Consider the following 22,697-nt stretch of genomic DNA (forward strand, 5'->3'; position numbering starts at 1 on the left):
GCGATGAGCCATGTGCACCGCGAGGTTTCATTCCCGGAGTCCCTGGGGAAGGCAGGACGGCCAAGCTCAGAGAGCAGAGCCTGCAGTGACCCGTGAACGAGCTAGGAAAGAGGAGGTGTGGGTTCAAAGTTGTTGGCTACAGATGGTTCCTCACCCGGCTGGAGTCCAATCCTCTGGGGCTGGAAGAGGTTTCCGGGAATTTACAAAGGGCAGCGTAAGTCTCACCGGGGAAAGCAAAGGGACCCGCCCTGATCTCCTGATCTCCGCCTCGCAGAACCGGGAGCTTGTACTGTAGGTGGGGTCCGGGTGAAGTTTGCAGATTTGGAGCTGTCCAAACCGAAGGACTCTACTACCGCCCCACCCCAGCTAGGCCCGGGCTCGCGCCTCGCTCGCCCAGCCCCTGGCTCGGGCCAGCGCCTCCGACGACCCCGAGTGGGCGCCGCCAGCCGTGCTTCCTCCCGGCCCCTAAGTCCCCAAGCGTGTGTGGAGCCGCCTCTCCCTCCTAGAAGGATCCATCGCCGCTTTAAGAGGAAGAGGAGGGGGAGCGGGGGGCGGGGAGCGGCGGCGCGGAGGAGGGGGAGGGGGATGCCCCGCGCTCCCACGTGGTCTGGGCGCCTGTGAATCGCGCCCGCCGGAGGGTCTCACAGCGAAATACAAAAGCAGCTGGGAAGCGGCGGCGAGGCGAGTTCCCAGCGCCCGGCAGAGCGCCGGACAGAGCCCCGCAACGCTCCGCAGCCGCGATGGGACTCAGGCGCCCGAAACCCCGGAGCGAACAAGCTGCCGGGCCCTCCTCGCCTCCCGGACCCGGGCGCCCGCGCTCGGATTGAAGCGGCGGCCGCCGCGGGAGCATGAGGAAGAGGATGCGGGGCGCCGCCGCCACCGCGGGGCTCTGGCTGCTGGCGCTGGGCTCGCTGCTGGCGCTGTGGGTCGGGTTCTTGCCGCCGCGGACTGAACCGCCAGCCTCCCGGCCACCACCAGAAGACCGACGACTGCCCTGGCGTCCGGTCAGGAGTGGCCGCCCCGCGCCTCGCTTGCCGCTGCCCCCGCCCCTGGCGGCGTGGGATGCCCGCGGGGGCTCCCTGAAAACTTTTCGGGCGCTGCTCACCCTGGCGGCCGGCTCGGACGGCCCGCCCTGGCGGCCCCCGGCCGAACTCAGGCTGCACGTGCCACCCGAGCCAGCGGAGCGCGCGGCGGTGCGCGGGGGCGTTTTCTGGAGCCGCGGCCTGGAGGAGCAGGTGCCCCGGGGCTTCTCCGAGGCCCAGGCGGCGGCGTGGCTGGAGGCGGCGCGCGGCGCCCGGGTGGTGGCTTTGGAGCGCGGGGGCTGCGGGCGCAGCTCCAACCGGCTGGCCCGCTTCGCCGACGGCACCCGCGCCTGCGTGCGCTACGGCATCAATCCGGAGCAGATACAGGGAGAGGCCCTGTCCTACTACCTGGCGCGCCTGCTGGGCCTCCAGCGCCACGTGCCGCCGCTCGCCCTAGCCCGGGTGGAGGCTCGGGGCGCGCAGTGGGCACAGGTGCAGGAGGAGCTGCGCGCCGCGCACTGGACCGAGGGCAGTGTGGTGAGTCTGACGCGCTGGCTGCCTAACCTCACCGACGTGGTGGTGCCCGCGCCCTGGCGCTCGGAGGACGGCCGCCTGCGACCCCTGCGCGACGCCGGTGGCGAGCTGGCCAACCTCAGCCAGGCTGAGCTGGTGGACATGGTGCAATGGACCGACCTGATCCTCTTTGACTACCTGACAGCCAACTTCGACCGGCTCGTGAGCAACCTCTTCAGCCTACAGTGGGACCCGCGCGTTATGCAGCGCGCCACTAGCAACCTGCACCGCGGTCCCGGCGGGGCGCTGGTCTTTCTGGACAATGAGGCGGGCTTGGTGCATGGCTACCGGGTGGCAGGCATGTGGGACAAGTATAACGAGCCGCTGCTGCAGTCGGTATGCGTGTTCCGAGAGCGCACGGCAAGGCGCGTCCTGGAGATGCACCGCGGCCAGGACGCGGCGGCCCGGCTGCTGCGCCTCTACCGGCGCCACGAACCTCGCTTCCCTGAGCTGGCCGCTCTCGCCGACCCTCACGCTCAGCTGCTGCAGCGCCGCCTCGACTTCCTCGCCAAGCACATTTTGCACTGCAAGGCCAAATACGGCCGCCGGCCGGGGTCCTAACATCCTGGGAAGAGAGGGAGATTTGGACTGGGGTATGGATGACGGGGAAGGGCTGTCGCCTGTGCCAGTGACTGGGACCAGCTGGCCAACACCCAGCCAGTGGCCTCGGGCGCGAAAGTGTCTAAAACTTCTGCTTCACCCACCTGCCCTTTTCTTTTAATCCCACGCTGTTTCCTTTCAAAGTCTGGGAGGGCGAACTCACCGAGGCGAGAAGTGTTAACATTCCCTCCACCCAGTTTATAAAAGGATTATTTCCGGTGCGGGGCCAGGAGATAGGATCCGAAGAAACTGGCTGCAGGGCTTGGGCCCCAGCCGGGGTGGTCCCAGGGAGATATGCACTCCCTTCTTGGGACACCTCCTCCCATTCCCATTCCAAAAAAGGAAAACTTCCGTTTGAGCCAGTTGAGCTAAGGCTGCAATTTACTAAGCAGCGCTGGTGGCCCCAGAGCAGGGGAAAGTCCCCCTGGTTGCCTGGTGGAGTCCCCTTCCTGTATTCTCCCTTTGTTCCATCTCCCGATGATGAGATCATTATTCAGAGCTGGGGGACAGCCCCAGTAGTACGAAGAGAGCAAGACCTCCACTCTCCGGGAGCCCTACAGACCCTGATGGTTTGTCTGACTCATTCCTGCACCCTCCTCGTTTGGGCCTGAAGGCTATGAATTCAGGACTGTTTGTAGGCACTGAGTCAAATAATGAACTGCTTCTTCCCCGCTCCCAACTGACCAAAATTTTGACAATGATAATGTTCACTAGAAGGAAAAAAGAAATCAGTTCTGTGCACTTTACTTTGTTTTTATTTTAATTTTTTATTAAGAAAAACTTTTTATTTGACAGAATTTGCCTTCTATGTATATATGTGCATAAAGTGTGGTGTAAATATACTAAACAAACTTATATTTCAATAAAAGGGAGTTTAAAATTTAGAATTTAACTCGTGGTTTTATCTATTATGTGTCTGATGCCTCATCTGTTTGCAGAATAAGCTTTAGGTTTTCTCTTATGCAAATGTGGCTGTCCACCCCAGTACTAGGAATTGAATCTAGGGGACTTTTCACTGAGCTACATTCTCCGCCATTTATTTATTTTTTTATTTATTTAGAGGGTCTTGCTAAGTTGTTGCAGCTGGGCTTGAACTTGCTATTCTCCTGCCTCAGCCTCCCAGAGTGCTATGATTACAGATGTATGCCTCTACCACACCTGGCTTGGCTGTACTATTTTTTTTTCTTAGTACGGGGGATCAGACTCAGGACCTTGCACTTGCAAGGCAGGCACAGTGCCTCTGAGCTAAATCCCTGGCCCTTGGCTGTGCTTTTAAAACAGGCTGTAGCCCCATCCTGACTATGACTGTGGAACTTAGAGAATGGAACAAAGAGGAGAGCTGTCTTTCAGGTCATACTCAGATAAACCCTAGGGCTGGAAAATTGAGGTCAATCTAGGATGCAGGGGAAGGTGGTGGGAAAGTTCTATTTCCTGGCAAATAAAACTGATAGAAAAAATTTCACCGTCCTATATTCCTATATTAATCATTTGGCAAATATGATGGAACCAGATGTGTGGGTTAGAATGTGACAAATTGCCCCCCTTTTAAACTTAACTACAGTGATCACATGCTGCACATTATTTTCAGCCTTGTAATTCCCAGGCATGACAATGTGTAAAGAATAAGCTGAACACATTGCACACAGGTAGAGAAAGTCATAAATTAATTCTTCTCTTTACTCTCCTAGCATAAAATTCCATCCAGTTCAGGAGATGATAATCTCCCAACATCTGGACTCACTGAGCCCTCTGAAGAGGTTGTGGTGTTTTTCCAGGTATTAACTGCATGTTCCCCTCAGCAGCGCTTATAAAGCCAAAAAAAGTATACAGTATTTTTTACATGACATTTGAATCCTTCTTGAGGAACTGCAAACTTAGAAAATATTCTTGGATTTTGTTTTATAGCCCCATTGATCTATGTTGGCATCTTATTTGGTATCTGAGCCCAAGTGATTTTGCTATTATCTTCTTTTTATTATTAATGACCTTTAACTCAAAGCAATTTTTGGTTACAACTTAAAGTTTTTTATGTGACTTGCATTTGCAAATCTAGAGTTTTAAAGACTCATGAAAATACTAGATGTCAGTGGGTTCCCCTTCTCCCCCTGAACTACAATGTAGTTATGAGTGGCTATGCTAAGTCAAATCTTACCTGGAAAAAAAATACGGTCCGTAAACTCTTTGTGGTGTAAGCCAAATTTTTTTCACAGGGTAGCCACAGAATATACTATAGGGGTAAGTATATCTTTCTTTTCAAGACCTGTGATAATTACATCTTTCAAAAAAACATTTTTCCATTTCTGCTGATTAATAACTACAATTTTCTCCTTCGGTTAATGGAGGCTGTTCCAAGAAAAGGAAACCTATTTAGCAACATGCATCTTTACTCAACAAGTTCAGTGTTCATCTAGAGAAACAATGAGCTGAAATAAATTAGAAGTTTCACAGATTGCACAGGAAATGCACCTTGACTCTAATACAGTTTAGGCACTGTGGAGATTGGGCCGGCAGCATTCTCAGCATTCCTGCTATTCTTCAGTTCCAAGCCCAGACTTGACTATGGCTAACCGTGACCAAGAAACTGAGCATAATTTAAATGGCTCTTCTCAGATTCTTTGGTGAACCATATCTGCCTGTTGGAGAAATAAGTTTAATTACATGGTGGAGTTGTTAAGGGGACCAAGACTTAATTACAGAGAAGCATTTTTAACTGTTGCTATTACTTGCGGATAGTCAGTAGGCTGTGGCAGAGAAAGATCAATTAAAGTTTTGCCATGGTCAGTGAGTGCTACTGGGGACAAATCATTTTTCAAATGAAAAAAAAAAAATGCCTTTCAGGCTACAGCGTGATTTGGAAAGAGTAATGGGTGCCGCAGGCAGACTATTTTCTGAATTCTGCCCCTCACCTATTTACCATCAGCAAGTCATTTAACTTCGTTACCTCATCTGTGAAATGGAGATTCGATCACAGTACTACGGGATTTAAATGTTAACATCTAAGACATACAGGCACATAATAGTTACAACAGAAAAACCCCAAAACTCACTTCATATTCCTCTTTCCTTTCTTATACTCCAGTAAACGTCTACTAATGTTCTTCATCAAAGCCAAATCTAGCTGTTTCCAAGGTCAAGATTTTTTTTGACATGTAGTAATAAAGTATCAAAATTATTTTTTGAGGATTCTCTTCCAGCACTATGGAAGGGACTGGCTCATCAAGCCAAGGGCACAGGTTTGATCTCTTCATGGATTTTAATGGTTGATTTCAGGACTCAAGCAGACCCCATTCACCAGACAGCTATACTACAAATATATGTGGGAGATTTTAAAGAAAAGAAAAAATTAAATGGCTCATTGCAAATCCATCACCACTTCTGGAAAGCATCAAAAAGTGATGAATCTTTGCAGGAACAATCCTCTTCTTCATTCCTTCTGCCAAGAGAAAGTAGACAGTTGACCTCTTCTCCCTGGATTTGACTGTTGATTAATTCCCTCTGTCAATGACATAGTTCTAAATTCTACTAAGCATACTCACCCTTCTGTCTTCACACCAGAAAGAAAGAACAAATAATTTCAACACATCTCAACACTTCTCACCCTTCTGACTACAACTGCAGCTAGGAGAGTCCTCTGGAGCCTATAGGTTGATTATGTGGATTAAATGAGTAAATATTTATTATATTCTCAGAAAACTGCCTGGCACATAGTAAATGCAAAGTAAATGTGTGTTTATTGATGGGGTAAATCATTTCTCCTCTTAAGTCAAAACCAGAGGCACCTTGAATCCCAGGCAGGATCTTCTTTCATAATCCAACTCTATCACTGCAGTTACAGAACACTTTCTACATGCTTCTGTTTTGGCTCAGGAAGACCAGCTATAGTACATGAGTCTGGCAGGAATTACCCAGAGCCCACAGTTGTCAGCTGGTTGCCTTGTTTCTGAAAATGCCTTCTCTGGAAGTCGTCATGTGTACCTCCCTCTGTTTCACAGGGAGGCTATAATTCTGTGTCTCATGTGGTTCATCAGCTTCAGGGAGTGGTGAGCTATGGAATTTTGCAACCTCCTGGGCTCTCATGACTTATCCATGAGTCATGGATAATCCACCCCTGGGTATTTGCCTCTCTGCACACCTACCTTGATTCCAAAAGGTAGAAGGATGGTAGGGATGTTAGAAGAGAAAAGGGAATCCAGCTGATCCAGAAGCACGAGAAATGATCCATAGGGAAGCAGAATGTCACCTGCCAAGATGGTACAGAAATGCACAGGTCAAGGTTGATATATGGTGATGAGCTGAGTCTAACAGAAAGGATGCTGGGAATGAGGAGACCCAGGTTGCTTCTGACTCACTGTGTGATTTGAGAAAGTCATTCATTTCCCCTCTCTGACTCCAGTTGTCCTGTTAGAAAGGAAGATGTTTGATTAGATTGATAATTTTCTGATTTTTGATCAGAGCTCATAGTCTGACACATGCTTTGTACTGTGACCCAAAACATACACATGCACAACTGAAACAACAGTTTCAGAAAACAGTATGTACAATACTCTTTTTAAAATTTCATTTTACTCTATTCTACCTCCACCTTTACATCGGAATGCTAATTGTGACCCTAAATTGATTCCATAATTCATCAATGGGACACAGCCTACACTAACCAAAACACCAGCTCAGGTCATCATTAAGCTTCCTTCCAGCTGTCAGCTTCCTTCCATTTATAACCAGATTACTGCCTTCTAAATTTTTTTCCCCAAAAGGAATGCAAACAGGTTTCAATTTTGTCTTCAGTTCCTTTTTTTTTGTACCTGGGATCAAACTCAGTACCTTGCGCTCTGGAGGCAGGCACAGTGCCACTGAGCTAAATCCCCAGCCCAAGGCTTCAATTCTGTATGCTCTTAAAAACAAAAGACTGAAGTGCTTTGTTCAAAATGTGATTGGGAGAACCACTTAAAAAATCTTTCCTAAGGTCTTTCTATGAATACTTTAAATATCTCTTCAACGTGGGAAGTAACTTTCAGTTGTTCTAACCATGTGTGAGTAAATATGGTTTTGGAGTAAAAAATAATAATAAGTCTCTGCCTCTCTGCCTCACCAGGGCCCAAGGATGACTCAAGAGTACTGTTTCTTTTCTGTGTATTCATAAAGATCAGATGGAAGAGTCATAATTTTTTAATGTGACTGTTTTACCAGTTTCTCTTTCTGTGTCCTGCTGTGGGGGAAACTGCATTAATAAACTATGTCTCAATGCTGCCTAGCTGGAATTTTTTTCTCTGCAGGACTCCACCAAATATAGCAAAGGAATGCTTATTTTATTTATCTTTTCAACTTTATTTCTATTTTAGATATGTCTTCTTGACATTTTTGAAATTTTTTTAATGGTGCTGGTTTTTTGCTTTGTTTTTTTTCAGGGGAATAGAGAACTAAATGTTCATTGAGTAATAACAACAACAACAAAAAGAACTCTTTTTTCCCGCCTTCTTGGGTGCCATATATTATCTTTTATGGGTTTAATGGTTATTTTACACCCTATCCAGAAAAGTTGAGTCTTTTATGGAACTGATGTTTTCCCTGTACAAGCTCTCAGATTTTTACTTTGCTGAGAAATTTTGGATTAATAATAAAGAAGTGTCAGTTTCATTTAGATGACCCTACATCATGCATTTGTCTCTGCCTATTGTTTACATCTTTCTTGCAATGACTTTTTTTAATGTGCATTAAAGAATTTGTGTCCATCCCACAAATGGTCTGGAGAGTTACGGTTTTTAAAATGCTCATAGCCGTGATCCTTTGTTTATTAATTGCAGTAAAATAAATATAACATAAAATTTTAATAGTTGAAAATATACAATTAAGTGGCATTAAGTATAGTCACAATATTGTGTAACCCTACCACTATTTTCCAAACTTCTTTATCACTTCCCCAAAAAACTATGACCATTAAGCAGTAACTCCCCACCCTTCCCCTCCCCTAGCCTCCAGTCAACTCAAATCTACTTTCCATCTCTATAAAATTACCTATTGTAGAAATTTAATTTCACTGGACTCATACAATGTTTGCTTTTTTGTGTCCGGCTTTTTAAACTCCTATGGCATGGTCTTGGTCAAGGAGACAACATAATAGAAGTAAAGCAATAATGCTTGTGAGCTGGTAGAACCGAATTTGAGCCTCATTTCCATCCCTAAAGAGCCTTGGACCTTCAGACAAATTGAGAAACTCCTCATTACCCTCATCTGGAAAAGCAATGGAAAGATTACATGGTCTCTAGAGCCTCTCTTCAACTCTAGAAAAATGCTGTATGTACGGCAACTACACAGATGAAATCCATTCCTAATTTCCAGTTGGGGCTCCCTACCTGTAGATTCAATAACTTTTTATATACCTCCTAAGAATTCCCAGGCCATAAGCTAAGCACTGTGAGTTCAGTGGTGAGCCAGATAGGTAAGGACCCTACCTTTGTGGAGCTTAGGGTCCAGTCGGGAAGATGGAATAGTATCTAACAGAAGTGAGGTAGATACGTGCAATCTATGGTAAAGGAAGGTGTGATGAGATCTTTCAATGGGACTCTGTAAGTTCATCTTATAAAGGGAGGGAGGTCAAGGCTGACAAATTGGCCTGTGTTTGTCTCTGAATTTTTAAAACTATTGAAAATAAGGAGGGTACAAAAAAAGAGGAATTTTCACAGTAGTTCCCTGAAAAATCTGCTGAGGAGACTGCTGGAGCCATGATCTCTATACCTCGGAAAGTTGAAAGAACTATGCTAGTGGTTTATGTTTTTCTAGCAGGGATGCTATTTGCTTTCTGCAATGTCAACTACATTCAAATATTAATCATCCTGAAGTTGAGTGCTTGGTCAGGGTATAATGGGAATTAATATCTTGGGGAAATTAGTTCTGTCAATAATATTAATACCTACTTTTTGCTGGATATATACTAACGGACAAGTCTTTGTATTAGGCATTTTGTAGGGTTATAGGATTATCACTGATAGCTAGAAAACAGATATTTCTTTTACAGATGTGGACAATAAGGCTCAGAAGGGTTAAGCCAACTGGCCTTATGGCTAGAAGAGGTAGGACTGTGGCTTAGAGAGGGGTACATCTAGCACCAAGGAGAAGGTTATACATTTTCTCCCTTGTCTTCCTTCCTTCCTTCCTTCCTTCTTATTTTCCTTCCTTTTCCCTGTCCTTCCTTTCTTCCTTCCATCTCTGCTTTCTTTTTTTCCTCTTCTTTTTTAATGATTTCTAAATTTTATTTTACTTTTTTATTTGTTTTTCAGTACCAGGGCCTTTGCACTGAACTACATCCTCAGCTCTTTTTTATTTTTTTACTTTGAGACAGAATCTCACTAAATCACCAAGTTATCCAGGCTGAGATCAAACTTGTCTTCTTCCTGCCTCAGCCTCCCAGATGACTGGGATTACAGCCATACACTGCTATACTCAGCTTCCTTTTTTAAATATATATTACCTTTTCTAACTTTTTTTCAGATCTTCTTTTTGTCTTTGGTGTCCTCTAATTTCATCATGATGTGCTTATATGTGGGCTTCTATACAGGGAAATGATGTGTTTCTTAAATCTAAGGGCTCCTTTGTTTTTGTCAGCCTAGAAAATAAATTTTCAGTCATCATCTCTTCAGTTATTTTCTTCTTATTTTTTCTGTTCCCTCCTTCTGGAAATATGATTAGGCCTATGTCAAATCATCCTTCTGTCCTCCATGGCCTCTCTCAAGTGTGGTATTTTCTGTGTCTGAGTCTGAGTGGACCTTCAGACAAATTGAGTGGTATTTTCTTTTTTTTTTGGTACCGGGGATCGAACTCAGGACCTTGCTCTTGCCAGGCAGGCGGCAGATTGAGTGGTATTTTCTGTGTCTGTCCCCTCTGTGCTGTCCTCTGGATTCGCAGATCTATTTTCTACTTGATGAGTCTCTCAGCAACTGTGTAAGTTATTGCGTAAGCATTCCTGAAGTTTTGCTTTGTTTGAACTTAATAACTTTGGTTTTTATTTCAAAAAGTTCACTTGGTCCTTTTTCAAGACTTCTTGATCATTTTTTTGTATTGTCTTCTTTTCTCATGTTTCTCAAGGCCTTTTTGAATGCAGTCAATCATTCACAAGCATATATCTGATTACTGTAGTATCTGAAGTTCTGAGATAGTCTAATCTTGCTAACTTTCACACATTTCGAATCATCATATAAAATACAGAACACCCAATGGACTTTAAATTTCAGACATGCAATGAACAAAATTTTAGTACACACAAATTATATGTGATATTTGGGATATGCTTATACTAAAATTATTTATTTAATTACCTGGAATTCAAAGTGAACTTGGCATCCTGTTTGTTTTATTGTTTTATTTCTGAAATATAGTAACCTGACTCATGGAACCTGTATATTATGTAATTTGGGACTGTAAACTCATGGTCAGGCAGAAATTTATCTGTGAGGCTCCCATTTTGGATCGAAGCTACATCTTTCCCAGGACGTTTTCATTTCTTATGTCAGGCATCTCAGGGTTAAAGCCAGAGCTGGCTCTCTTTTATACTAATCATTTTGCCTGGAGGTTGAGGTCCTAGCAGGTAATATACATTTAAATAAAAAATATAGAAGAATGATAACAAAGGAGGAATCTTCCCAGAGACTTTCATTTTTCTCCAACCAGAGTCTAGGCCAAGACAATCCCCTCTCATCCTTCCTTGCTAGAGGGTAACTTTTTCCTTTGAGGTCCCTAGTTTTATGGAAGGCCTTAGAAAGTTCCAACCTTCCTTCTAGCTGGGGCACATGAAAGGCAATCTGATTACCAAGATCAGGCACATACACACACGAAAAATCAGGGCAGCCCCAGCTTCAGTTCAAACCTATCACTCTGCTTTTGGTTCTCTTTGTTTTGGGCCCCTAGGGATCTTCCTACATTTTTACGAGCTCAGCTGTGCATTCAAAAAGATGTTGGTTATATTTTATTAAACATTTATAGGTGTTTTAATGAGAAAAGGTTTTTGGGTCATGTCATTTGCCTTATTGCTAGAAACAAAGTCCACCTGAGCTCCTTCTAAACCCTGCTATCCAACCCTGCTTGCAATAAGCTGGCCCTTACTTGAGGATTAGATGCTCTATTTGGTTATTCAGAAATTTCCCCACAGTGGAGACATTTACTTTAATAGGATTTGACCTGAAGTAATCCATGAAACAAGTGACCCAGGAGTCAATAACAAATTTTGTTCTGTTTGCCAACTAGCAAGTTTGAGATGTAAGCCAGGAAAATGATTAAAAGGAAAAGATTGGGAACAAGAAGAAGGGAAAGAGAGTGTTTAAAGGATTCACATGTGGTAGAGTGGCAAAGGAGCAGCCTTTGCCTCTGGTGAACAGAGCCCTCGGATTGACCTTCAGTCCGCATCAGAGCCCACAAAATGATGCCACATTGCAGGGAAAAGAGCTATTGCCTCTGCGGGTTACATTTAGGATTAGAGAAAGGTCAAGTAACTCCAGGGAAAATTACTTTTCACTTACAGTCAGCTTTCTGCTTCTGTCACAGCTCCCAACTATGCAAAGTCCAGCCATCACCATTTGATCGTTTGCCCCTTGACACTGAAGACCATACTCTGCAAGCCTTTCAAAGAAAACAAACCCTTTGCCATTTTACATTGAAACTCAACCTTGCATTTCCAGAGGCAACCCATTTGGTTTCATCATTTATCAAGCCCATCTCTAATGACCTATTAGCAAAATCAAAAAATGCTAATGAAAGAAGAGGTTAAGAATCTTTGACTTCTCAAGGCATTGAGCTAATAAAAAAAGTCCAAAAGATGTTGCTGTGTGGTCCCCTTCCTCTCCATCTGTTTGTAGTTGAGGCTCCTCCAAATTATTCGTGTAATATAATATTTACAACCCACTTCCAAATAAAGTATGTGTCTTTTCTGACACTATGATCCTGGATGCTTGACTCATGCCATAAAAATTATTGCAATGATTCTGACTTAGCAATTTAGAAGTTGGTGCTCCATGTAAAATCCCTGTTGGGTTATTTTCAAGTGATTACGCATGGCCCAGGTATGTGCTACATGCACTAGTACAGTTATGTTGGCTATTGGATTACTTCCAGCTCAGTTGATAAATGTCCACTATCTGAGTCACCAATGTACTGCTTTCGCTTGAACTCTCTAGTCTTAAATAATCCCCCATACTGTCACATGACATAACAACTAACAGATTAACACCTGGCATAGCAGGAACTCTTTTCAACTAGTACCCCAGCAGTAAGACCAACAGTAATTTCTGGCTTCTCCTTAGGTGATTTGAACAGCATCCATTGGTGTAAGGTGAAACAATAGAGTTATCATTCTAAGCCCTATCTTTTGTTTTCCTGTTTCATTCAAAGCCTTAATGTATTGAGCAAATAGACAATAAGCCTATCTACTCATTGCCCAGATGTGTCCTGGCTGCTTTCTTTGGGTTAGGTACTTTGTTAGATGGTGAGGACAAGTCAGTTAACAGGAAAGACATGGTTTCTGATCTTCTGGAGTATACAGTCTGGTAGAGGAGACAGACATTAAGCAAATCATTGCTGTAATAAATGAGATGACAGGAAAATACATGGCCCTATAAGAGTGTTAATAGGGGACAACCTCACATTGGAGGTTGAAGGATGTGGCATTTAAACAAAGACCAGAACAATGAGCAAAAGTCAGCCAGCATAGCGGGGAAAAGAGGGAGTGGAGAGCATTTCAATCAGAAGGAATTGCAAATTTGAGAGCCTGAGAGCAGGAGCCTGCTGTTCAAAATGAAAGAGGCCTATATGATTGGAGAGTGTGGTCCAGAAGGAGAATTGCAGGATTTGAGGCTGCAGAGGAAAGCAGGTACCTCCTAAATGTCAAGTGCAGAGGGTGGGGCATATGTGCCTTTTGCCCTGTAGGAAGGCATCCTGCATGGCAATATAGGGCTGAGTTTTAGGGAGAGCCTTTCTGATTCATATCCTGGCCCTACCATTTACAGCTCTGTGACCTTGGGCAAGTTACTTATACTCTCTGACCCTCAGTTTCTTCATCTGATGTGGGAATAAAAACAAAACTATCTTTTACAAGTTAACACATATAAAGCACTTAAAACAATCCCTATAACACAGGAAGAACTCAGTAAATATTAGGAAGTGACCACTCAGACCTAAGACAAAAGTGGAAGCACAGACAGAAAAACTGGCTTCTTTTCCATCTATGTCCACTCAATCCAAAGGTGGTTATGTAGTAAAATACAAGTGGCAATCAAAATATAAGGTGAATGTTTAAATTTTTAAAAATTTCTTTCAGTAAAAGCCACTAATCCCCCTTGCTTCAAACACTCTTATCCCATTGTTCTTGCCCTTTTCTGAAGCAATTCTGGAAATCCTCTTTTGTGAGTGTCTTTATGAGCTGTGATAAAAAATACAGTGAGTGCTGTTGCTGAGTACCATCCAGTGGGAAGGCAGGCTCATCAAAACATTACAGTGTGTCCCTGTCCACCTTATTCACTAGGTCTGGCACTGTGTGGCTTCTGGCTCTTCCTCAAAGTCAAAATAACCATTAAGGATAAATGTTTTAAGTTGATTCAGGACATCAAGGCAGCCGTGACAGTGCCATTAAAGATTCTCACTCATGTTCTATGTTTAATAATTTCATTTAAAACATTGTGCTATGGCTGCATTAATAGTTCATGAGAAGCTTACTGACTGACTCCTCCTCCCATGACCCATTCTGTCAAAAGCAGATGCAATATGTCTTTGGGGGCTTTGCTATTGTTTCTTCCCTATACCAATATCTCATATTTCTCCCAAGAAAAGCTATAGAAAACTTCCGTTGCATCCAGATAGTGTCAAAGAAGTGAACCCATCATCTACAGAGCTAATAGAAAAAAAAAAAGAATGCGTGGGAAAGGATAAGACATCTGAAACTGATCATAGTGTGGACTAGAAGAAAAAAGAAATCCAAACTAGAAAAGGCATTCCCAGACCCAGCAGTGCTTCTGACAGGTTTACGAAGGATCTTTTCGGAAAGCTTAGTTGGTGCCCATAGAAATGTACAGGGGCCTGGGAGGAAACAAATTATCCTATGATGCCATCCCAAGATTATAGATCCCTGGGGATTCTGCGATGCTGTCATCAAAGTCAACATCACATTAATCACCCTGGCAAATGGGAGAAATCAGAGGTGAAAAGGGCCAATTAAGTTCTTAAGTCTTTCCCCAGAGACTGCCATGTGGAAACCGCTCTGTGAAATGCACACTCATGAACTCAGTAAACGTGGGGATAACTCAAGGTAAAGCTTGACATCTTCTCTTGAGGTCATTCTTTTCTGCAGTCTGGTGGGCCCTGGGGTTTTACTCCATCATATTTCCGTTAAAACCTGTACATGTGAGCTTAGGTTGATATGATCATCACTTTTGCAGAAAGGGACCACAGAACATTTCCCACCTCAGGGAGTAACAAGGTGGAGTGTTATAGTTATAGGCATTATAGTTATGGCCACCCAACATCCATTTCTTCAAGAACATCCAATTTGCCTTGGGAAATTATACAGTTGTAGTTAATTCTGTTGAGTCCTAAATCCACTTGTCCCTATGCAGCCTACGAGTATGTGATCTAAACTCAGCCAGTTGGATGTTCCTTCTTAAGACTTTGTCTCAACTATTCCAAATGGGGAGACATCTGGGAGGTGAGGGGAGGATAGGACCAAAAGTTTCTACAGCTGCTTGGGGCTTGACTGCTTCAAGCCACTTACCTCAAACTTCCTGCGAGCCGGTGAGTGCTCCTATTTCCTGCCATTAAATTCCTATTTTACTTACATTTGCCAGAGTTAGTTTTTGCTGCTTACAGTTAAAGATTTTTGACTGAAGAAGCCATTCAAAAGGAGAAGAGGTAGAAGGTAAAGACTGTCCTATGACAGCAGATGTTTTACCTACTGCATTGAGTGAAGACTTCGGGGTCAGGAGAGGGGGAAGTTCTGCCTTTCCCCATCTACTTGATGGAGTAGTTGCCACTGACCTGGCCCTGGCTCACAGCCCTGTTCTCACCTAGCCTTGGAGCTATGGAAAGGCAGCCTTAGTGGTATACAGAGTTCTGTTGCACCCAGCAATGTGTTGGTGAATGAAGCAATTGTCTTTGGGTAAGGAGAGATAAGAAGGCTGATTTGTAATGTTTGCTAATTTCTATGGTGTAAACAGTCCCAGTGTGGCCAATTTCAAACTGCCAATGTGCAGTTACTAAAGGCAGAGTTGGGAAGAGATGCACATAATCAGCTCCCCTGAGCCAGTATTAGCCAGCTCCAACATACCTCGGGCTCTACGCCTCTATCTAGGACAGGTACACAGGAAAAACTCTAACTAATAGTGATGGCTGGCCCTTATCAGACACTTTACCTTGTGTCGGGTATCATACAACATAGTTTGCATGTATTATTTCATGTAATCTAATCATGACCTTTGTGGCAGACACAATTCTTATCTTTCCTGATTTTATAGATCAGGAAATAGAGGAACAAAGAAAATAAGAAATTGTTCAAAATATTAAGGCACGGAAGTTGAGGTGCTGTAATTTGATTTCTGGTAAATGACGGCAGGTGTGATTCATTTAACCACTACACAATGCTGACAGAATTGGATTATGAAAGTCTTCTGCCTCTTATAATAAGAGAGGTACATCAAACTCAAATCCTGACAGAAATGACAGTGGCAATGACTCCAACACCAATGTTTTTTATTTGAGCCCAAATTTTACTTTTTGTGTGCACATTCTGCTTATTTACATTCCATTGCCTTAGTTACTTTCTTGCCATTGAGACACAATACCTGATACCCACAAATTAAAGGAAGAAAGGTTTATTGTGGCTCACAGTTTGTAGAGGTTTCAATCCATAGTCAGCTGGCTCCAAGGTGGGTGAGGTGGCAGAGAGGTCTGGCAGAGGAGAAACAACTCCTGGCAACGGAAAACACACACACACACACACACACACAGACACACACACACAGACAGTGACAGAGACAGAGAGTGAGAAGAGAGTGGACAGAGAGAGGACGGAGGCAGATACACCTTTCCAGACCACGACCCAGCTAGCAGCAGTCTATAGTCCGCTAGCCCTAATGCAGGGTGGCATATGGCAAAAGGACATGGCAGAGAAGAAAGAGCTAATAGCATGGAAGCAGGAAGCAAAGAAAGAGATCTAGGAAGGAGGGAGGGAGATATATGCTCTTTCCAGGCCACGCCCCCAGTGACCACCTCCTCCCAACTTCACCTCCCAACATCACATTTAGCTATAAACTCATCAATGGACTAATCCAGTGATAAGTATCACACCCCCATGATCCACCACCTCCCAAAAGCCCTACCTATAGGTGCATGAGGCTTTAGGGGGTTATCTAGATATAAACTGTAATGCCTATGCAACCATCATGTGGTTGAAGGGTAGCGTGAAACAGTAACATCTAGCAATTATTGAGTACCTACTACATTTTATCTCATTCTCATAACAATTTTGAGAAAAGAATTGTTCTGTCCATTTTGGAGATCGGGAGACTAAGGTTCATTGAAAGCTGATCTAAGCAAGGTAGATTTTTTTTTTTAAATCCTTTTTATTTCATTGATGGAAAACTGGGCACAGAAAGAGGTGTGGTGGTGCACACTTCTAATCCCAGCCTCTAAGAGGCTAAGGTAGGAGAATCACAAATTCAAGTTCAGCCTGGGGAACTTAGCAATTTAGCAAGACCCTGTCTCAAAATAAAAAACTGAGAAAAGGCTGGTGATATAGCTCAGGGCTATGGCACCAAAAGAGAAAAAAAGAAGGAGAAGGAAAAGAAAGAAAAAGAAACTTTAACTTGCTCCATGGGACACAGTTAATTAGGGCTGATGCAAACCCCTGTCTATGCCCATACCAAAGCCCATGATTGTCACACCACACCCAGTGACTTCTGCTACTAAGCAGCTGCTGACACCTCAGCCAAAAAGATTTTCTGAGAAAGCCCTGCTTGGCAACTCTGGCAGATGACTCCACCGAGTGACCATTGAAGGACCCACTGCAGTTGGAAGCTCAGAGGCTCTCTCATGACCTCCTCCATCTGCTCATGATCTACTAAGTCAACACCTTATTTTGAAAAGCTTACCTCTCTGCTAAGATCAGCAATAGGTAAAAAGTGGTATCAAAAGAATGAGTCTGGTTTTTGAAGTGTGGTTATTTCTGATCTGCAACTTCTCTCTGGGGATTGGGCTGGCTGGATGAGGTACATAACCAGACTGAAGGATTCTCCTCGCATGCCATGCTAGAGCTGGCTTTTACCAAATACATAGACGACACAACCTGACTGCCTTGACAGGTGTGATATGGATGAGATGCTCCCATTATTGGTGATAATGAGACTTTTCAGTGTCTGTCAATTACAGAACAATTGATGTCATCAAGTGACTGGCAGCTTCCCTGCTAACTTACTGCTCAGAGGCAGGGCTGCTGGAACATCACAGGCTTTGAAAGAGTCATTGATGCCAGTACTGGAAGGGTTAACACATTCTAGTGTGTCTGCCTTAGCTTAGAGAGGAGGAGGTGGGCTGGGGGTGGGATACTTGACACATTCCATAGCAAAACAGTGGATAAATGGTTTTAAACCATATTGCTCCCTATTCTGGCTTGCATACTAATATCTTTGGGATTACTTTCCTGTGCTCTGGCAATCTGTCACCTGTAGCTGGGGAAAGGAAGCAGGCGTCAGAGAGCCTAAATGACTGAGTAGCATACTCTTGTTTTATGGAGCTGCATTATAGATCCTTGACCTAATTAGGGGACTGATGGAAGGGCAATCCTGATGGAATGCCTGAGAATCCCCTTGGTACCTCTCAACTTCCTTTCTACTCCAAATGATACACTCAAAAGACACTAAGGCTCAAAAACTTAAACATAAAATGACCCTCTGATGTGCACTCTCACATCTGGATGCATACGTAAGAGAATTGAAATCATGGACTTGAACAGATACTTGCAACACCAATGCCCATAGCAGTATTATTCACAATAGCCAAAAGTATAGAAACAACTTAAGCATGTACCAATAGATGAATGGATAAAGCAAATATGGTAAATACATAACACAGAATATTATTCAGCTCTAAGGAGTGAATTTCTGACACATGCTATAATATGGGTGGGCCCTAAAGAACATTGTGCTAAATGAAAGAAGTCAGACATGAAAAGACAAGTATAGGTTGAGTATCCCTTACCTGAAATGCTTGAGACCAGAAGTGAAAGTTGGATTTTGGTATATTTATATGCATAAATAATTAGATATCTTGAGGAGAGAACCTAAATCTAAAAACAAAGCCCACTTACATTTCGTATGTACCTATACACACAGCCTGAGTTCAACCCCATGTATTTTTCATAATTTAGAACAGAAAACAATTTTTCAGGTGATAGATTTTCCCACTTGTGACATCATGCTGGCCCTCAAAAAGTTTCAGATTTTGAAATATTTCAGATTTTAGATTCGGGGATTAGGGATGCTCAACCTACATTTTGTAATTCTATTTATATGAAGTCTCTACGTAGTCAAATTCATAGAGACAGAAAGTAGAATGGTGATTGCCAGGAGATGGAGGTGGAGGAAATGGAAAATTATTGATTAAGCAGTGCTGAGCTTCAGTTTGGGTTAATGGAAAAGTTCTGGAGGTGGATAGCAGTAATGGTTGCACAGCAATGTGAATGTACTTAATACTGTTGAACTGCACACTTAGTAAAATGGTAATTTTATGTTCTGTCTATTTTACAATTTAAAGATACCTAGCACAGTGTATGTATTCAGAGTCTTTACACAGCACGAGCCAAAAGAAAGACAGCATAGGTCTTCCTTGCCATAATCTATCAAGCATCCTACAAATGTTAGCTAAATATGCACATTTGCCTTGCCTTACTGATTCTTCAGGGAAATGTCATCAGCTTCTCTTGACAGAAGAGTAGATCCAAGTTCAAAGAAGTTAAGTAAGTTGGCCAGGTTCCACTGCAGTGGTAAAGGGAAGATTTAAACCTTGATCTGCCTGTTACGAAAACGCCTGAAAATGCACCCTTGTTAGGAGTGTTCATACGCCAAATAGTCAGCTGGAGCTGAGTTGACCTGCTCCCTGAAACATAGGACAGTTAAGCTCAGAAATGCATTAAAATTCATCAGTAGATGACAATTTATAACTCATAGATCTAAAATATAGAGTCTGTTCTGATAATAGCTAAATAAAGAGAAAGTTGGAGAATTCCCTACTAAAATGTAACTATATGTCTTATGTGCCTTTGCTTAGCTTATAAAAATAGAATCACAGAATTCAAAGCATTTCTGTTGTAATCAAGAGAACCATACCCCTCAAACACACAGACTACATTGTTAATAATCATAAACCACTGGTTATTTTTTAAACCCGGTTGAAATAACTTACCTATCCCTGGAGAGGTTTCTCTTGGTTTGAGAAAGGTCATAATATATCATAATTGTTTTTGTTTTTCTTATAGATTTGAAGTTCTTGAGAATTTCCAAGTATTGGTGCCATGCTCAATGTTTGTACTGGGATCTACATAGCAGTCTGAGCCAGGCAGTTCAGTATAGTGTTTAAAATCATGCACTCTGGGGTCTTACCTGCTGGGCACAAATCTCAGCTCAACCACTTACTGGTTACATGACCTTGAGCAAGTCCCTTCACTTTTCTGTACCTTGGTTTCTTTATCTGTGATACAGAGACAACAATAGCACAAAATTCAGTGGATTATTATGTGACAACTGCACTAATGAGCCATGCTTCTCATGGTACCTGGCTTACGATAAACATACAATAAATATCAGCCATTGTACTAATTTCCTTGAATACTGATGAATTTCATTTCCCAAATTCCAGTGATATGGAAAAGGTCTGACTGAGATCACTTATCTTCAGAAGTGCACCCACTACTATTTCAAGGGAGGGAGAGGCAGGAACTGGGAGGTGAGGAAAGGTGGCTTTGTACCAAGTGTAAGTATCACACATTCTCCTCTGGTACCAATTACTGTGATAAATTGAAGGTGACAAGTTATTTTATGACATAAATGCAAATCAGCATTCACTTCACTGTTATTTTCCAATGCCCTGGCACTTTAATGGTCCCCATAAGTTTGCTTCACTTGCAGCAAGTATCGGTATGTTCACATTCAGCCAGAGAATTTATTTTTAGGTGGGGAGTGCAATGAACTGAGCCCAGTGGATGACTTAGAAAAATGATCACACTCCTATCCACAAATTATTCACAAAGCTAGTTAGCATTTGAGCCTTTGTTGGTGAAATAACACAATAAATAGAGCTTGGAAAGGGGCTCATTTCCACCTGTCAGACTTGACTCCTTGAATATTAGGCAGTCACACATTCGTGGTACTTGTCTGTTTATGTGTGTTTATTAGACAAACAAAAAGCTATCCCAAAATGTAACGTGCACTGTAAATAACAGGGAGTGGAGACCTTCTACCTCTCAGCAAAATGCTGCCAAGAAAGGAATGTGGCTTCCTATCTGTTGCATCAATAAAGCTGCTGCTGTGTGCCTGAAACTTTAATGCCTGTGATTTCAACATGAAAGGAGACAAAAAGGAGAGACCACAGTATTTGCTTACTTTTTACCACTAAAGTTGATATCTTGTCCTTGAAGTTCCACCAGGCTGTCACTTTTTTTTTTATGTTGATAGGTAGAGAAAACAAAAAATAAAGCAAGAAAAAAAAGCGGACAAAAAAACCTAAAGAGTCAGGCAGCAATTGTCACTGTAAACAGGACTTTGCCTCCCCATCTGCCACTCTTATACATGTTGGCATTAATAGACAGTGGAAGCTGTTAAATACACTGCCTAATTAATTTAAAATACAACTTCAGAGAGACAACCCCTAATTGCTAAAAGTGCTTTTATTAGGGCATAAAGATTATCACAGAATTAAGTCATTAAGAGTCATAATAAGGAAACTCGTTCACAAAATGAAACTCAATCCCCAATGTCATCCTGCTCTTCCCAAGGAGTTCGTGGCTGCATCCATTAACTTATTTATTGACAAATATTTAGTGAGTGCCTACCACCCCATTTCTGCTAGGGAGCCACCAAAAGAAAAGTCCTACATTCTAAGACAGGTGGCTTGTTTTTAAAAATATGTCAGCTTCAGTCCTGGAATTGCTGTTTGCACGTGTGTATAAGTATGTGTGTGTGTGCACGCACGCGGGCATGTGTGTGTGTGTGTCTTGCATTCCAAGTTGCAATCAGCATGCAAGAACAGGGAAGCCTGAAGGAAACAGGCAATGGGAAACATTTTTATGCACATCACAGAACAAGGAGACTTTCTATCAACACCTTTCCTTAAGTGCATTGCATTAGGCATTCATCTGACAAGTTGCCATTTGGAGACTCTGTTTTAGCCCTCCCCCACCCTCCAACTTGAAACCTGACATTGGTTCACATCAAATGTTTAATTTCCCATTGTTTGAAGTAAAATGGTACGTAAAATGTGTTGCCATGGATGCAAAATTCTATACTGCACAGAGAAGTTGCTGAAGCCAGTTACTTTGGATCTACCTAGGTAACTAGGTACTACATAAGGCACAGGAAAAGGGACCCACCCAAAAAATGTTTCCAGTGCAAAGTTATTCTATCCCAACTGAGGGCTATACATTCACAAACTCCAAACACTCCCTTCCGCCTAGAGAGAATGTGTTTGCTCCACTCTTTCCTCATTGGCTGTCATTTTCTACGTGGAATAGTTCCAGCTTCCTTCTCTAGAAGCTTCTCTGAAAAAGTTCCTGAGCAACTCTGGTGTGATTCTCGGGGATTTGCGGGGTGGAAGCAAGGAAGCTTTTTTGTTGTATACAACAGCTAAGGCAGGACAATATTTGCTAAAGCCCAATACACATTCAAGTCCACTAACAGGTCTATACCCAACAGAAGTGTGTTTATATTTTCACAAAAGACATGCACTACAATCTTTACAAGAGCTCTATCCTTAATAGCCCTAAACCGGAAACTGCCCACATGTCCAACATTACAATGGAATTATACAGAGCAATGAGGATGAAGGGACAATTTATACAACATAGACAAATCCTCACAGGTAAGGCTGAGGAGAAGAGGCCAGCCCAGAAGGGAATATTATATGATTCTGTTTATCCTCAGTATAAAAGTAGGCTACACTGATCCCGCTGATAGTACTCAGGCTATTGACTGCCTGTAGGGAGACAGGAAGGGATCTAACCAGCAGCGGATAAGCAAAGATTCTGTGGAGTTCTAGCAATGCTCCATTTTTATTCATTTACAAACTTATTTGATTAGGTGGCGGTCTTTACTGTTCCGTTTGTGTGAAATATTTCACAATTTTTAAAAAGTTTAAAACAACACGTTTAGGCAAGCAAAAGCAACTCTCTAAGCTCTGTTAGACTCTGCAGTTTCCTCACAGTCGCTATGGGCAGAGGCCTGAGGCAAACCAAGATGGTCAACACAAGGCAGGGGCAAGGCAGGC

At 43.1% G+C, this 22,697-nt stretch overlaps 1 protein-coding gene across 1 annotated transcript; it reads left to right on the forward strand.

Annotated features, from left to right (window-relative positions):
• The first annotated feature begins 578 nt into the window (after positions 1-578).
• On the forward strand, positions 579-3,082 carry Fjx1 (four-jointed box kinase 1). Its single transcript, XM_004852035.4, has one exon. The coding sequence runs from the start codon at positions 849-851 to the stop codon at positions 2,154-2,156; it is 1,308 nt and encodes a 435-aa protein (XP_004852092.1). The 5' UTR covers positions 579-848; the 3' UTR covers positions 2,157-3,082.
• Positions 3,083-22,697: the final 19,615 nt, after the last annotated feature.

The sequence above is a fragment of the Heterocephalus glaber genome, unplaced genomic scaffold, assembly GCF_053883595.1.
Source record: "Heterocephalus glaber isolate CG9 unplaced genomic scaffold, H.glaber_assembly_v1.0 deba00000594, whole genome shotgun sequence".
In the NCBI taxonomy this organism is placed as follows: domain Eukaryota; kingdom Metazoa; phylum Chordata; class Mammalia; order Rodentia; family Bathyergidae; genus Heterocephalus; species Heterocephalus glaber.